A 17,944-nucleotide genomic window follows, 5' to 3' on the forward strand; every position below is an offset into this window, starting at 1 on the left:
TTTTTTTTTGGAGTTCCATTTAAGAATTTGTCACTGACTAATAGGTTGTTGCATGTACAAGAAAACAAAAGTTTTCATTACAATTAATTCACTTAAAATGTGATTATTTTTGGGCTGTCTCTGATGAACAACTCCTATCACAGAAACAAAAATTTTCATTAGATTAAAATAAAATTAGCCACTATAGCCCAAGTCCATGAGATTTTCTTAGTATTTTGTATTTTTTGCCCATAGATTAGGCCACAGAGAAAACCGCCATTTATTAATAGAGTCTGTTAAGAGTCTTCCACTGACAATTATGCAACAAAGAACAGAACACACCCACCTGCCAGTGTACAAACTTACAAGCTATAATAATATATATTTTGATTGTTTTATGTCACACTATATAATCATATACCAGTTCAAATTTAATTGGTTCCATCTTTAACACAAGGGTCAATGTAGAACAACTTTGTATGTATGGATGATATTTTATCAAATCACAAGTTGGATAACAAACTGAACCACAACCACCTAAGAATTTTCCTTGGCAGATATATGTGTATATCAATGAGGAATTGAAAGATTAGATGAAAGATTCCACTGACTTAAAGGACAGGTGGTGTCTTTCAATGTTTTTTGTGTGCCACTTTGTGTCAAGGTTAGAAGTATTAGTTAGTTGTAGGATACCCTTACCTCAACCTAGCTATAGAGAACATGACATTACACTATACACAAAACATGTTCAATGCTGATCAAGTTGTAATTACATTACATACATACATATGCACATGAATAAATAACAGATTAAGTTTGTGAAATCTTGTCAAAGGAGAAGAAAACAAGAAGGCTCCTCCATTATTATTTGTTAATAGTGTTTAGTAAAGCAGTGAAAAAGATGGCAGTGGTGAACCACATGGCAAAAGGCAAAGGTTATTCCTTAGGGTAACCCTGATGATAATAGTAGCATAGTGATTAGGTAGCTGTAGCTGAAGGCACATACAGAGAGAGAGAGAGAGAGTAATCAGTAATGGTTCAATTCAATGGTTGTGTGAATTGTGATTCTGAAAAAGGGTCCATTGTGGTTGGCAGCAGGTCCCGCCCGTTATGCTTGGTGCTTGCCTTTTAAGAGTAGGACAAAGTGGTCACTCTAAGAAAAGACTATATATATAAATATATATAAACAATGCACCAACTATACAAAATATCCTTTTTTTCCAACCAGACAGATTTTCTCACAGAAGAATCACTACCCCTTGGAAATCTTGCTATTATAGATATCTTATCTTACATCAAGAAGAAAGCTGTTGTTGTTGTTGTTGTTGTACAATCATTTTGTGGTGGCACTTGGCTCTCATTGCACAGCACCATCATCCTCCTCTTCCTGTATGATTTGTGCAACTTTTGTCCTCTTATTTTTGTCCAAACTAATATGTCTCAACCAAATTCAGATATATTTTTAACTTCTACTCTTTCATCTCTTTGAGTATGTACACAGCTCAAAGTACTTTTCTATACTATCTTTGCTTTAACACATCCTTTAAAACTGAATTACTGAGGTTTTAGTCTTGGATGATAAAAGGTTTTAAACTGCATTGACGCGAAATGCTTGTGCACCAGACTTGTTCTTTTTATACTCATTCTCCCCTAGTCTGAACACCTGGGCATCCATGACACCATAACATTGGGGCAACAATGCTGTCATGGTAACTCATGAAGGTGAATTCAGCTAACCTCAACAAATGTACACTCCTAGTTGTAAGAAAAAATCAAACCTTGGAGGTAAAGGGTAAAATATAATATGTCCTTTTCCAAACCAATACCAAATTGACACGTTTACCACATATCTGTCCATTCATATAACTTCTTTGGAAACAAGACTCCTCCCATGAAATGAAAGAAATATATATTTCTTAACTAGAGAATTGAATGCAGTGCTTAATCCTGACATGAAATTAAACTTTCCTCCAAATCCAGTTCCAAATGTGGGATATAACTCGATTATAACACAAAGGTATAGAATATACAATAATCATATATATATCCTGGAAACTGGAGATTGCATTATTATGAAAGATAAACCAAGTAGTTTGCTGAGTACAATTCATAAGCAAGAGAAGCCTACAAGAACAAGGACTGGACTATAAAAAGAACAAGAAAAAAAAACAACCCAAAACTTGGATTGTTGTGGCAGAACAAATGAATGCCCTGTCACACCAAAGCCCTTGAATATGAGACATCTACCCTTAGGATTGAACTAAACAACCAGAGCGACAAGACAAAAAGAAACAAAGCTTAAGTCTAGCCAACATCATAGTAATGTGCGACAGAAGCTCAAACACAAGGTACATAACATCCAGAGGGACTATAAGCAATGCACCATCAAGCAGTGGAAACCATTAACCAAAAAGACTTAGTAACTGTATTCTCAGGGGAACATAGCAGTAAAAGTGAGTGGCCTGCACTTAGCCGAGGCCAAAAAAGGGTTGTAACAAGCATATTTATGTGTGAATCATGCTTGCAAAAAAAAGGGGTTGTGTAAGGTACATGCCAAAGTTCCCTGGAAAACAACTAAGCCAACAAACCACCACCAATCCACCATTGATAGGTGCATATCAGCCCAAAAAGTATGCTGAATGTTACCCCTTGTTGAGTTCTTTATTATATAGCTCAATGCATCATCATGTAGTGTAGTGTAGTGTAGTGTAGAGTCCTCCAATTTCCAGTTCCATTTTCTTCAACTCTAGTTCCTTTCCTGAGTTTATATACTTCTATTATGATTGATTAAGACAGAATATCACATCTCCACAGATTCTCCACTAGCAAATCAATTGTGCTGCTGCCAATTGAACTGCAGTGTTGAAGATTCAAACCCAACAAGGTTTGGCCCAACTTTTTCAGGAAAGGCACACTCTTGTTTGACACATCAGAACAGCCAGACAAAGAAAGAATTTGTAAACTAAGCTGCGTGGCATGAGATAGAATGGATACACCTGCGTCAGTGATGGCACACTTCGACACGTCTAGGTCGTTGAGCAGCAGGCAGTTGTCTGCAATCGCAACCAAGCTTGCATCGGTGATTTTCCAGCATCCATCGAGATTTAATAACTCAAGGGTTCCACCATGTAGCTTAGCCAAGGCTGAAACAATGCTATCTGTCAAGTTCCAGCAGCCGGTAAGGTTCACCTTGACTAGTCCTGCCTCGCAATTCTCCAATAGAGGGAGAAGGCCAGCATCTGTTATGCCATAAAGTCCAGTTAGATCAACATGCTGAATCTGGGGACACAATTTTCCAACCATGGCGAGGCTAGCACTACTGAAACCGGGGCAGTTTTGAATAGTTAACGACCGAAGAGACTTGCAAGGAGATAGCATGGATACTTCCACATCAATATCCTTGATTCCCATGCACTTCACAAGGGTGAGAGATTTCAACTTTGGTTTGATGTTTGAAAGGGCACCAATGATCCCAGACTGGGTAACCCGGTTACACTCCTCTAACTGCAAGCTCTCAAGAGACCCTGCAGCCTTGCCGAATGCTATAAGTCCACTGTCAGATACAAAGCAACACTTGCGAAGGCACATCTGTTTCAAATTGGAACAACCCTTGCCCAAAGCTTCGATGCTTGCATCGGTTACCCCTCGGCAAGAAGTGATGGTTAATGAAACCAACTTCTGCAGACCTTGAGCAACACCCATGACCCAAAAGCCCCTTTCACTGATATTTCGGAGACCACATAGAACCAAATTTGTGATTGCCTTTCCATAATGTCCAACAACAGCCAGAGAAAAATCGGTGATGTTCAAGGCCTGAAGTTTTACCCTTGATAGCTCAGAAGCCGATGATAACAGACTAGATACTCCATGATCCCCAACAAGAGGACAATCCTTAATAGAGATTGACAGTAACTTGGGGCAACACCTTGCAATTGCTTGCAAGCCTTCATTACCAATCTTCGAGCAAGATTCAATGTTTAAGGTTGTCAAGTTGGGGCATCCTTCAGCTATTGCAATCAAACCCTTGTTGCTGATTGAGGAAGATAAGCACAAGTCAAGCTTCTCTAATAGATGGCATCCCTTTGCTATTTCAGCTAGACCTTCATCACCAACAGATGATACATTCCACAGAGAAAGTGATCTTAGAGAAGGGCAACCGTGAGCAACTGCCAAGAGGCCAAGATTCGTGACACCGCGCACCGAGTTGCTTCCCCTAATAGAGAGCTTCCCAAGTCCCCCATGGCCACTAGTCCCAACAGCAATTGCAGCAAGCCTTACATCGGTAGCTTTCTTCCCTTCCAAACACCTTGTAAGGTACCCATCTTGATCCTCATCTGAAGAGATCATTTCAACATTTGAAGAAGCAGGCCTCTCGATTTCGGCCTTGCAGATACTGCTCATAAGCATAAGCCATTTTTTAGAAACACAAGCACATGAGCTTCTCTCTTTGGCACTAGGGAGCCGTCTGAATATCTCGAAGAGACACTCATCAGGAAGGGTGTCAACACTAGGCTTTTGATCTTTCTCATGCTCATGGTTGTTAAAGATAAAGGGGGCACTGATCCGAGCTCGCTTGTTAGGAGGGTAGTACACATCCACATTGGAACCGATAGTGTACAATCTACCCAAATCCATGGGACCAAAGGAACTCCCAGGATAGAGTTCATCATCGCCTGAAAAAATCCATTCAAAAAATCTGAAATCAGCCTCACAAAAGATTGCTCCAACTCAATACATGATAGTATATCCTAGAACCAAAACTTATGTTCATCTAATCTCTTATCATATATACAATATTTGAGCCTTCAGCACTATACTTTATAAGAGATTACTATCTCTATTACCAGATCCAAACTCTCTTATTGCAACAACTAGCTTTAGGAAAGTTGTCTCTATTCTAAGTATATCATCCAACAACATCCTAAAAGATCTCTTCCTATCTATACAATCACAAACTTAACCTATAGATTGAATCAAGCATATCATAACTAGGAAACTAACTGAACCATGGATCAAAGGCAAGTAAAAAGAGAAGAAAAGCCAAGTAGAAGGCGTACCACTGTAATTAACAAGGGTAGGCATGTCGAAAAGCAGAAGAATCCAAGTGACAGCAGCAGAAAGTGAAAGCAAAACAGCCCAGAATCAGAAGAAACAGCAGCAGCAAAGACACAGAAGAAGAAGAAGAAGCAGATGAGAATGAGAATGTGAAGAAGGTTCAATAGCATTTGAGAGGGAGGAACCCCACGAAGCAGGGCAAAAAAGGAAGAAGATTTGGAATGGTTTGATGAAGAAAAGGTTGAGTTTTGAGAAGTGGGGGGAATGAATGTTATATATATATATGAGATGTGTGTGCTGCAAATGTTATGAAAAGGTTATTATATTTGGAAAAAAGAGGGAAAGATAGGTGTCGTCCACAGGGAAGACTGAGTGAAACAATTAAACAAACACAACACACGCACAAAACATAGGTTGAATGCAATGCAACTATGCCATTCCAACAATGCATTGAATCCTCCCTTGAAACCGGGTATTCCCCACCCTCCCTCTCTCTCTCTCTCTCTCTATTAGTCCAACCAAACCAACTACCTCAGCATTTGTGAAATTCTAAATACCATTTCCTAGAAGATAATACAAGGAACCGCCTCTCTATCTACATATACTTTACCTTTTCTTTTTTTGGATTTAATTAATAATAAAAACTCAATTAATTTCTTGTAAAGATAATAATTAAAAGTTATTAATAAATTTAATTAAATTATTATTTAATAATTATTTATTATCAATTTTATATGAAATTAATTATATTTAAATTTTTATCTTAATTAATAATAATAAAATTATTATTTATTATGATTATTAATTACTTTAACTGTTTGCATGGTTGGTTAAGTTGCCTTTGAGGGGGATCTAGATTTGGAGGTACAAGTTGAATTGTTAGTTGTAACTAACCCCAATACATGAACGTCCAAGTACAATATCATGGTCTCTGTACGTTACTCTCTCTCTCTCTCTTGCTTTTCATGTTCCTACTTCCTACCTTGTCTTGATTCAAAATATTACTGTCAACATTTTTTATTAATATTAGTAAATATTTTAGTTATTATTTTATTATAATTTAAAATTTAAAAATTTAAAATTTAGTCTTTAGTATTTAAATTTGATTAAATATTAATAAGAAATAATACATTTTATTAATTATATAACATTATTTTTCCTAATATATATGTTAGACAAATAATTGAATAAATTTTTAATAAATTTTATTATAAAAAATAAATTTTAAAAATATCCTTTAAAATAATGAATCGACTAATTTGTTTGGCAAAAATATATTTTAAAATTTTTTAAAGAATAAAAATTTATTTGAAAACAAAATATCTGATATGAAATTTTTTAAGAATTAATTTAAAGTTTTCTTATATTTATTATAATTAAGTTAAATAAATAGTGAAGTTAGGTAAATTAGTGTGGTTACTTCAAAGAATTAATTTAAAGTTTTCTTATATTTATTATAATTAAGTTAAATAAATAGTGAAGTTAGGTAAATTAGTGTGGTTACTGGTTGAAGTTGGGATCTTATGTTATTGATTCGGCCACCTTTTCTTTGGTTACAAGCTAAGCATATCTAATCTACGGTATTGCATTCCAATACCGGTACAGGCACTTGTTTTTGTTTTCTGTGTTCATATACACTGCTTGTACAACTTTTCCCAGAGAATATCGAGGTAAATTATTTTCTTATTTATGTAACATAATTTGACAGAAATTATTTTTAATATAAAAATAAAGATAATATTTTAGTTAAATATTAATATTTAAAATATAATATAATATTATAAAGGTGTAAAAAATAGTTAATACAATATGTAAAGAGTGTGTTGCTGATTTACTGTAACTTGATATGTGTTTATTACACATTTTGTATGTTGGTCAAAATATTAACACGTGTTCAACACGAACACACATACAGTATATAGATTTTATCCCTACTTATTTATAATTATACAAAATAATCATATTTTTAACAAAAAATACTAATATTATAAAAAAAATTAGTCATAATTTAATGATTATTTATTTATTCGTTTATTTGGTACTATTTTCTACAATATCGTTTTTCGGTGGAAAACAAATAAACGACGTAGTAAATGCCGACTTTAATTTTAAAATTGTATATCCGGGTTATTTTTATTTTTAAAATTAAAAAATTATTTTATTTTAAATCAGTCCCAGCTAATTTTTAATCGCGTAATTTAATTCTCAATAACTATTAATCACCAAATCCGTTGTTAACTTTTATATTTTAGATATATCAATTTTCACATTAAATTTTAATAAAAAAATTAAACAATCAATCGATTTTATTGTTATTTAATAGAGATATAACAATTCTTAAAAAAATTTGTTATTTTTAAATTAGTTCTCCATAACGAACAATCGAATATAAAAATTGATTTGTCTAATGAAATAAAAATTAAGGATTGATTTATTGATTAAAATTTATTGAGAATTAAAAAGTACAACAGAATTTTGTTTGAAAAAATGATTTAGAATATTACGCTGTAATAAATTTTTGTTTGCGTATTCTAAATTGATTTTTTACATTTTGAAGTTTTCAATAATTTTATAATATAATATATTTATTGAAGAAATTATTTTAAAAATTTTGGGCACTTATTAATTAAATTCTTTTTGTTTTTATTATTCTAAGTTTTTGTCGTCCAAATTTTTAATTCCTATGAGCACCGTATAAAATGAATTTAAATATTTGCATAAAATAATTACTTTATTTTGTCATTAGTCATTAAATTTATTTTTGTTATAGTGTCTTCATACTTTTACTTTTTGTTTTGTATATTGGGTTTATAATAATATTTTTTTGAATTATAAATTGTTAAGGTATTAATCATAAATGTGGCACTGATTAATTTGAGATATAGAAATCAAATTCTCTAATTTCTGAGAAACACAAAAATCAAATTATTCGATTTTTGGAGTACAACCATCAAAAAGTCCGATTTCTACTTTAAAAAATTTTAGATAAAAAACTCAAATATAATAATTTATATACCTTCCGCAATTTAAAAAATCTCTCAAAATTATAATTACAAAGAAAATCACCCCTCTCACCTCCACCCAAAAAAATTAGCCTCATACTTTTGCTCATTTGTCATACATGTTATGTGATATACAAAATACAAGGACATTGGCCTCTAAGAAAAAGATGACATTGATGTAATATGAGTCTAAATTGGTTAACACACTTTTTTCAAGTGTGTCACTAGAAATGAACAGGATAGCAAAAAAAAAAAAGTCATTATAATTAATTAAACTATTTTTTTTATTTGATGCCAATTAAATACAATTATAATAATACTTCTTTAATTGTAAATAGTAGCTTGAGAATTTTTTTTTCCAATATATATATATATATATTATTTTTTGAGATAAAAAGAAAGAAAAAAAATTGCATAGAGTAATTTTTTATTAAAAAAGAAAAGGTTAATGGTCAAATTGATTCTCGAAAGATTGTACGATCGTCATTTTTATCTCTAAATTTTTTTTTAATCAAATTAGTTCTCGAAACATTTAACATTAATCTCGTTTGTCCTTCCATTTATAGGCTAACAATTTTCGTTAACAACAATACACGTGAGTCGTTAACTGACAGGGTGTGTTAATAGTTGTGTATCTAATTAGAAGTTGACAAATATGTTCACTATATTATGTCAAAATAGTCTCTATCTCCATTTTATAAACCCTAATCCCAAAATAAACAGAGACATTAATCCATCTTGATGAGTAGTGTTGCAGTGGTGTAGAGACATTATCCAAGTTTAGAAGCCACGATGTGGATCGCCGGTAGAGGTCGAAGTAGTGGATTGTCACCACAATCGCTGTGTAGTTTCGGTTCTAGCTCCTCCATGCGAAGAAGGAGGATAAACATGGACAAAATCTATTTTTGACGGCTGAAAACTATTATTAAGAAATCTGAAACACCAGAAAATTCAGAAATGTTATTTCACACTTGTCTAATATATCGAGTGAGTTTAAATTGGTATGAATTATAGCTTCTTGAACCCCTTCACCATTAATGTGAGATTTAATTTTTTTTCACTTGGTATGTGTAGAAAGGTAGCTACTATAACTACTTTAGTTGGATAGATGATAATGAATATAAAGTTTTTGAAGTTGCAAATGGTGGGGCAGAAGCAGAGTTTGAAGTTGAGAGTGACTATAAAAATTGGAGAGTGAAATTAGGTTAGAGAATGAGTAGTTTGAAAGCTGGAGTCAGAGTAGTTAAGAAGTTGCTTATTTTCATGTTTGTCCTAATAATAGTGTTTATGTTAGTGATTATAAAACTTTGTATGTCATCTGTGAGAAAGTAAAAAATTTGTAAAAGCATTGGTGATCTTGTTATTTTGTTGGATCTTGTTAAGAATATTGGTGAAATTTAGTAAATGAGGTTGGACATTTTTTCTTATCCATTAACAATCATGTAACCTGAATTTTTTGACATTATTTTAACTAATTTTTACACAACTCTAGAAATAAGTAAATAAAAATAAACACTTAATCTCTCATAAGATAAATTAAGTCTAATCATATATATTGAAATCCAAATATTTGCATATCCATATAAGCATGCTAACATAGTCTTTAAAATAATACCAATCCTATTAACCAAGTCTTCATAATATCAAGCATAAGTTACCTAATTTTGGGTTATACCAAAATATGAACAAGATTGTACAAAATACTTAACAATATGTCTATAATGCATAAAGCTTCTAATTCTTAGCCCTTTACAAAATACATAATTCAGCCCCTAACACACAACACATTTTAAACATCTTTATCTTTCTTTCTCGGACGTTTGAACCGGGAAGTTGACACAAAAGTCATTAAACTAGCTAGTTTCTTTGCAGTAGTAGAACTGGTGTCCTTGAGTGTTTCAACCGAAACCGAAATTGTTACAACTGCAGTCGGTTGTGGTGAGGCTGGAGTTGTTGCTTTTCCTTTAACAACATGAAATTTTGGAGGCCTTGATCTTACTTTGTCTTGCATTTTATCATCATGACAAATAAAATCAATTCACTAATCATATTCACATTATAGAACATTATATTTATAACAAAAAATAGATTATAAATAAAGTATCAACTTGAATATAACAAAGTTCATTGCATATCATCTAAATCGATATCTCATCATCTTCAATATCCTCATAACTAGAGTCATCCGTATCAATTACTTTATCAGTGGCTCTGCTAGATGCAAGCCTAAACCTCTCCTTGATTCTACATTTCTTTGAACATGAATTCTTGGCAGTAAAAATTTCACTATCACTATCACTAGAACTCTCATATCCATCTCCCAAGATTTTTGAAAGCTTATAGAGACTATATTTGATATTCTCGTACAAATTATGAGAGTCATTATCCTCCTGAAGTGGAGCTAGAGTAACAACTCTACTAGTCCTTGTCATATTGGTGCTCTTCACTAGTTCTTTATTTTTATCTTCAACAACATACTTTTTGAAAAGGTGAACAGTGGGTTGGGAATGAGATTTTTGAGGGTTGGCTATGAGTCTTTCGTAGTTGAAAATGAATTTTTAAGGGTTGGCTAGAAGACTTTGATGGCTGAGTGAGAAATTCAGGGACTGGTTGTGAAAAATTAATTGTGTTTTAGACTATGATTTGGGTTGAAACATGAGCTGTGATTTGAGTTGTGATTTAGGTTGACACATGGGTGGTGATTTGGGCTGTGATATTGGCTGTGGTGGTGTATTGTTGGGTTTAGACATGAGCTGTGATTTAGATCTTAAACAGTATCTCTTATTCAACCGGAAAGTATTTATGGCCTTGGGTATATAGGTGTTGTTGGTCTCTAGTATAACTAACTCATCATCATTCTCACTTATACACTCCACCATGTGTGGCTCTGAGACTCTATGCACAAAGTAAATGTTGATCAAATTGTGATTCTTTCTGTAATCCTTCACCATTTCCAATAAATCAGCATCTACTTCTAACTTTCTCAACCCAATTTCAAGCGACATTCCGGATACTTTCTAGCAACAACCGTTCACCTCTGAATATCCTAACTCCTTATAATATCCCTTTACGAAAAAAATATCTAGAGTATCCTCTCAACTCCTGTTAACACATTTGTATTGCCTGATTCATAAATTTTTTATCCACTTTCGACATTCTTAAACTTTCTACCATGATGAAAAACAAATGTCGTTGGATGATTTTCCATCTACAAATTAAAAATAGCAACAATAAATTACACAATATAATGCACTTTGTTTTTCATTATTTTCATTTTTGTATACAATTTATTTATGTTTCAGCAACAAAACTCCAATAACTACTTTAATCTAAAATGAACATCATCTCACCAAATCTTGCCTTTTACATTAACTAAACAAACAAAAAATTTCATCTATCCACACACATAGCATTCAGCCATATAAAAACAGAGCATCCAAATTTTTTAACATACAAAACATTTGAACCATTACAAAATTCTAGCAGCAACTATTCCCAACACAAAAACTCTAACCCGAAATCAATCAACATTCAAAATCAACGAATATCATACCACATATTCATACAAAAAAAAAGAAAAAAAATGAAGAAGGAACTCGCAGTGCAAGGGAACTTACTTTTTACCGGAGACGGCGCCTACCACCGCAGAAGAATGGTGGCCTTCAGACTGCGACGAGGAGGAGCGGTCGCATTGCGAACGGTGTTGCCGATTGTTGCTTTCACGGCTGATCGGAACAGCTTCGTCTTCTCACTCTATTTCGGTAACTCTTCGTTGATTTTGGGTGAAAAGGAAAAAAGTGTAAGTAAAAAAGAGAATAGTGGTAGATTAATATAAGAGTTACTTCAATAATGGGCCATTTATGCAAAATAGTATCATTTTGATCTTGCTGAGTTGTCAGTTAACGGCTCACATGTATCGTCGTTAACGAAAACTGTTAGCCCATAAACGAAAGGACAAACAAAATTGATGTTAAATCTTTTGAGAACTAATTTGATTATAATTTTTTTAGAGACAAAAATAACGATTGTGCAATCTCTCGAGAACCAATTTGACCATTAACAAAAAAAAAAACATGTAACACATATTGCATATACTCAATTTAAAGTGTCTTTTAATAATATGGTCATTTTACAAATCAGTGCATCCGATTTTGTTATGAAAAAGTAATAAATTTTATAATATTAAAATTAGAGCATTTGATTTATTTTTTAAAAAAATTAAATATTAAAATTAAATTCTCTAATTTTATTTTTAATAAATAAAAAATTAAAAAATTAAAATTAGACTAACAGATTAGTACGAAATTCGAAAAAAAAAATTGCATACACTAAAATTGAATCTTTTAATTTTATATTCTTCTGTCCTTCAATAAATTTGACCGTTAGATTTTTTTAATAATAATTTTAAAAGAATTAACACCATATCAAAAAAATCTACCAATCATTCTAATAACAATTGATAACACAATATTTTTATCCATATAAAAAAATAGCTAAGAATTTGCACCTAAATAAAGAAGAAGAAAGAAATTTCAGAGAAACCCGAAGGAATTGACGTGCGTACTGCAAGTACATCAATTTGACCTTCATTAAGTGTATTTAGTCATCTTTTAATTAACCAACAAAAACGACAAAAGTAATGAAAATGTGATTAATATTGGGTGTGCGTAGGGGAGGGGAGGCTCATTTTTGGGATTTAATTATTAATTAATACTCCCTCTCCACTAATTAAACTAACATTGCTTCAACAATAACCAATATTGGGTTACCCTAACAATAATAGCAAAACAAATACTATGTGCTTCCTCGCCTTAATTACTTATTAAGCATGCACATGGAATGCAAACATTATTATTAATTAGTTACACTAATCCAATTTACTCTCAAAATTTAATTTAGTGATTCACAGTGTCATCTAAATCTAATACATTAATATTTTCGTTCATCTTTCAAATTTTCTTTCTTTTTCTTTTTTTTTATTTGCATTGTCTTAATGATTGTTTATATAATTTTGTTATCATGATTTAATGATTAAGTAAAATCATTCAGACTATCAGAGACTTTCTATAACAAACATTAAATGTTATAAATATTAGAAAGCACAGAAGACCAATTTTCTGTTAATCAACTTCCGCCTATTTTTTAATTTCCTATTTTTCGCTTAATATATCTTTGTCTCCTCTCATCTTTTTTTTTTCTTCTAAAGATAGAAGATTCGAATCCGCGACCTATTAAATGACGCGACCTCTTAGATATGAGTATGAGAAGACTATGCCATTTGAACTATAGTTTATTGGTTTGTTTGCTTTCATCTTCACTCTCAAACACAAATTTTTCTATATATCTAAAGAATAAATATAAAGAACTATAACTTTTAATTACAAAATATTAATTAATTTTTTATTATAAAATTACTTTTGATTTTTTATTGTTTGTAAGATTTAAGATTTAAACTTAAAATCTATAATTTAAAATTAAAAATAAAAAATTGTGTAATATTTTTGAATTAATAAAAATTGTTCTTATATCATCAAATTTATGATTGTATTGATGAAATATATTATGATGAAATTAAGACCACCATAGATAAATATTCTATTTTTCTACAATAACAAACTATTAATAATAGAGTTGTTGTTAAATGAGATATATAAATAGTGAATAATAAATTAAAAATAGATGATAAATTTTAAAATTAAATAATATATAAAAAAATAATTAATAAAAAAAATTAAAAAACTCTTTGATAATTATTAAAAAATATATTTATTATTAAAATTATTTAATAGTCTAAATGTTTAAGAACCATCTAATCCTTTGTCCAGTTACTGATATTGATGATTGCCCTAAATTTTACTTTTAAGAAAACATATACAACCTAATTAATTATACATATTTTGGATTTTTCTTAGAGCATATATGATATATCCTATTGACCAATCCGGTATTCAAGTTCCTCATATATATATATATATATATATATATATATATATATATATATATATATATATATATATATATATATATTCATTTTCGTAAAATTTTAATTGCGCATGTAAATAGAAAATTAAATAAACTATGGATTATTTGAGAAAATAATAAAATAATTAATAATAAGCAAATGCTAGTGGTAAGTAAATTTCATCTAGGAAGTTTGAGTTGTTGTTATTTATTTATTGTATGTATTTTAAAATAAGTCAGATAAAGACTCTTAAAATATAATTTTTTTAAAGATATTTTTTAGTAATTAAAATTCAATACATATAATCAACTAAATCATGCTATTTTTATTAAAATTATATTAGATAAATTGATTTGGCCGAAAAATCAATAAATCAAATATTGAACTGATCTAAATTAATATTTTTTTAAGAAAATGACTACAATATTTCTATTATAAAGAATGACTAAAATACTCTTATTACATATATTTTTTAATTTTGAGAATCATAAATCTTAATCCTATGACAGTACAAAAAAAAAAGAGTTAGGATTTAGAATTCTCAAAATTTTAAATAATAATAATAATAATAATAATAATAATAATAATAATAATAATAATAATAATAATAATAATAATAATAATAATAATATTTTAGTTATTTTTTATAATAAGAATATTGTAGTCATTTTTTATAAAAAAATATTTTTTGTAGATTGATTTAATATATAATTTATCGATTTTTTAGTCAAATTAATTTATCTAATCTAATTTTGACAAAAATAATATAACTTAATAATTATATGTATTAAATATTAATTATTAAAAAATATTTAAAAAAATATTTTAAACATCTTTATCCAAATAATTCTTTTAAAAAAATGAGGTGGTCAAATATATATATATATATATATATATATATATATATATATATATATATATATATATATATATAAAGAAAAAAAATGGGTTGATTGGAATTTGTGTGTTTAATGGGTAAAGAAGAATTGTAGGCAGGAAAGAGTCAATTAATGTGCATCATAAGTTGTCAAATGTCAAAGTTAAGTTTCCCTAAAATGAGTCTGCTGGGAGAAGGTGAGACAATTCACTGAGCTTCTTTGACTTAGAAAAATATGAAGATAGTGATATATAATTATATATATTAATTTTGATATATTATCAATGTATAAATTAATTTATACGTATATTTAATTATATAATATTATATTAATAAAAATAATTTTTTTTTATATTAAATATGTAAATAATTATTTAAGAAAATAATTATGATTATACGATTATATATAAAATATTTTATAGTGTCAGAGGGTCAAAATCAAATTCTCTGCATATATATTTGAATAAATATAATTTATAATAATTGATTTATTATTTGAAATTGTAGAGATTGATGATACTCAGCTCTTGGACAATAAATATGTTACGATGTACAATGAATTTGATTTTCCAGCCGTTACGTGCAAGTTGTGTAGGGTCCATTGCATGGCCCTGTTGGCCTCATTCTCATTATCATCAAAATTATATCACTGAAAGGGACCTAATATTATTAGTGGCTGAAGAAGAATTCAAAATTGAATTACATAGTTCCAAGACGAAAAGGAAAAAGAAAAATCAAAACAGTAGGGGGTTAGAATCAATGGATCTATTTTTATCTTTAGGCTATACTACTATATTCTAGATGCATAATAAATTAAGTTAATAATAATGTCCCAACTTTGGCTTTTCCTGTTTTAGTGATGAATCTTGTGGCGGTGACGATTATTAAATTAATAAATTAATTAATGAATGGCTGCTTTTGATTAAGGATTCATTATACGTACTTTGCCGTTGCCTACTTTTGCACTTAAAGAGAATAATCCAAAGAAAAGTTTGGTGCTTGTTTTTTTTTTTTTTTTTGGCATAAGATGCAAATTAGATTAGTCAAATGGATATAGTTGTTTTTAATTTGGTAATGTATTATCATCAACATATATTTAATTTGGTTGGGTTAGGGGAAGTCATTTATTCTTACTATGGATGGCTGGATGGTTCAATTCATTTCCCTTAGTGGATGATACATTGTATGATATAATTAAAAGTGAATGCTAATAATATATTACATTTGTAATATACATAGCTGGTTGTTTTTACTAGAAATATATATACATTACGCAACTATCCTAATGATATAGATGTGACCCCCTTCATTCATTTGAGAAAAAAAAATCCTAAATGGTTTTTAACAATTACTTTAAAAAGTAATGAAATTTTCAATAAAAAAATTCTTTTGAATTTTTTATATTTATTTTTATGAGACTGATTAGTGTCTGTATTAATATTGACAGAAAAATTAACCAATTTCACAAAATTAATAAATATCAAAAATAAAAAAATATTTTTTTAATTTAAAAATTTCATAGTCTTTCAAAAAAATTATCAAAAATCGAATTAGATATTTACTTTTTATTTAATGTCAACATCTACGAATAATTTTTTTTTAAAATTTTTATTTTCTCTTTAATTTGTTATGATTACACTATTTCAAAAAATTTAAGCTGATAAAAAATATATAAATAATTATATTTTTAATATATTTTTTAAATTTTTTTTAAAATTTACTTGAATTTTTGTATAATTTTTTTTATTTTATACTATTTTGTTTATAGATTAAGCTAAGGAATGACTCTTAAATTTTTTAAACATACAAATTTTGATACCATGTTATGATATTATTATTTTTAAAAACTTAAATTAATAAAAAAAACATAGATATTTATATCTCTAACACAAATTTTAGACTTTCATTTCTTTTAATTTACTTCAATACAAATTTATACTTGTTTTCATTTCATAAATTAAAGCCATAATGCAATTTTTTGGGAGAAGTACTTTTTTTTCCCTGGATTGAGATTAAGAAATTAAAAGAAACAAAAATCATTTAATTGTTTTACAAATTTAATTGATACATGTTAATGTAAAACATTTTTATGCGTATATTTATTTATTTATATTAATAAAAATATATAATTATTTTTTATATTAATTACATGTATAATTAAATGATTATGTAAAATATTTTATATTGTTTATACATTAAATTTAAACTTTTATTTTAAATGTAAAAAATAAAAGCCAATAAATTATAATTCAAATGGTATAGTCTTTCCATATTTATCTAAGAGTTGGTGGATTCGAATCTCTCTATTTTTGATAAAAGAAAATAAAATAAAAAACCTCATGTAAGATAAACATAAACCTTTTAAAAAAGAGGTTCTCTTAATTAATCAAAATATTACAATAGTCAAAGAATTGGTGTGCATGTATTATGAAACACACGAAATATAGATTCGAGAAAAAGAGAATCTCAGAATCAGTATCGTACACGCATGGAAGGAAATAAGGAATGCAAAGGTTAATAATTATGCGATAATTCGTCAATAGTGGAGTTTGAATATATAAATGACACCTAACATGCTAAAAAAATTTACATCAATCAATACAAAAATACGTAATATATACAATGGAAAATTATTTCTCTTATTATTATAATTAACCAATAAAAGTGTACATTAATTGTAGTTGTAGTTTTAATGAGATTTAATTTTTAAAATCAATAAAAATGAAAATGAGGCGAATGCTGACTCATATATGAATCTTATGGGCTATGAATCATGAAAGAGATGGAAAAGGTAGGGTTTGAAGTGTTTGTATTATTAATAATATGATATGATTCCCTTATTTCAAGATCAATTTGACAAGAGGGGTCTATGATTAATTTCATGAGTGCCAACAACTAACTACTAACACGTAAATAATAGAAATATCGCAATATGGGGATGGAAAGAAAATACTCTCAAAATGTCCATATCCATTGTCATTGCCACTCCACTTGCTTTTCTTATCGTTCTCTTCATATCTTTCAAGAAAAAAGATTTTTTTTCCTTTTTTAATTATTTAAAAATAAAAA

General features: G+C 29.1%; 1 protein-coding gene across 1 annotated transcript; it reads right to left on the bottom strand.

Annotated features, from left to right (window-relative positions):
• Positions 1-2,023: 2,023 nt before the first annotated feature.
• LOC112702814 (EIN3-binding F-box protein 1) lies at positions 2,024-5,609 on the bottom strand. The gene is made up of 2 exons (XM_025753996.3): positions 5,037-5,609; positions 2,024-4,652 (listed from the first exon to the last, which is right to left on the bottom strand). Exons 1-2 carry the CDS (start codon positions 5,059-5,061, stop codon positions 2,767-2,769), a joined length of 1,911 nt encoding a protein of 636 aa, XP_025609781.1. The 5' UTR covers positions 5,062-5,609; the 3' UTR covers positions 2,024-2,766.
• Between the last annotated feature and the right edge of the window lie 12,335 nt (positions 5,610-17,944).

The sequence above is a fragment of the Arachis hypogaea genome, chromosome 1, assembly GCF_003086295.3.
Source record: "Arachis hypogaea cultivar Tifrunner chromosome 1, arahy.Tifrunner.gnm2.J5K5, whole genome shotgun sequence".
NCBI classification, from domain to species: Eukaryota; Viridiplantae; Streptophyta; class Magnoliopsida; order Fabales; family Fabaceae; genus Arachis; species Arachis hypogaea.

What these genes read in the sequence shown, in the direction of transcription:
- LOC112702814 (XM_025753996.3), bottom strand. Translation starts at nt 5,061, where the DNA reads ATGCCTACCCTTGTTAATTACAGTG. An exon ending in TACCCTTGTTAATTACAGTG is followed by an intron (nt 4,653 to 5,036) that starts GTACGCCTTCTA and finishes GGATTTTTTCAG; the next exon opens with GCGATGATGAACTCTATCCT.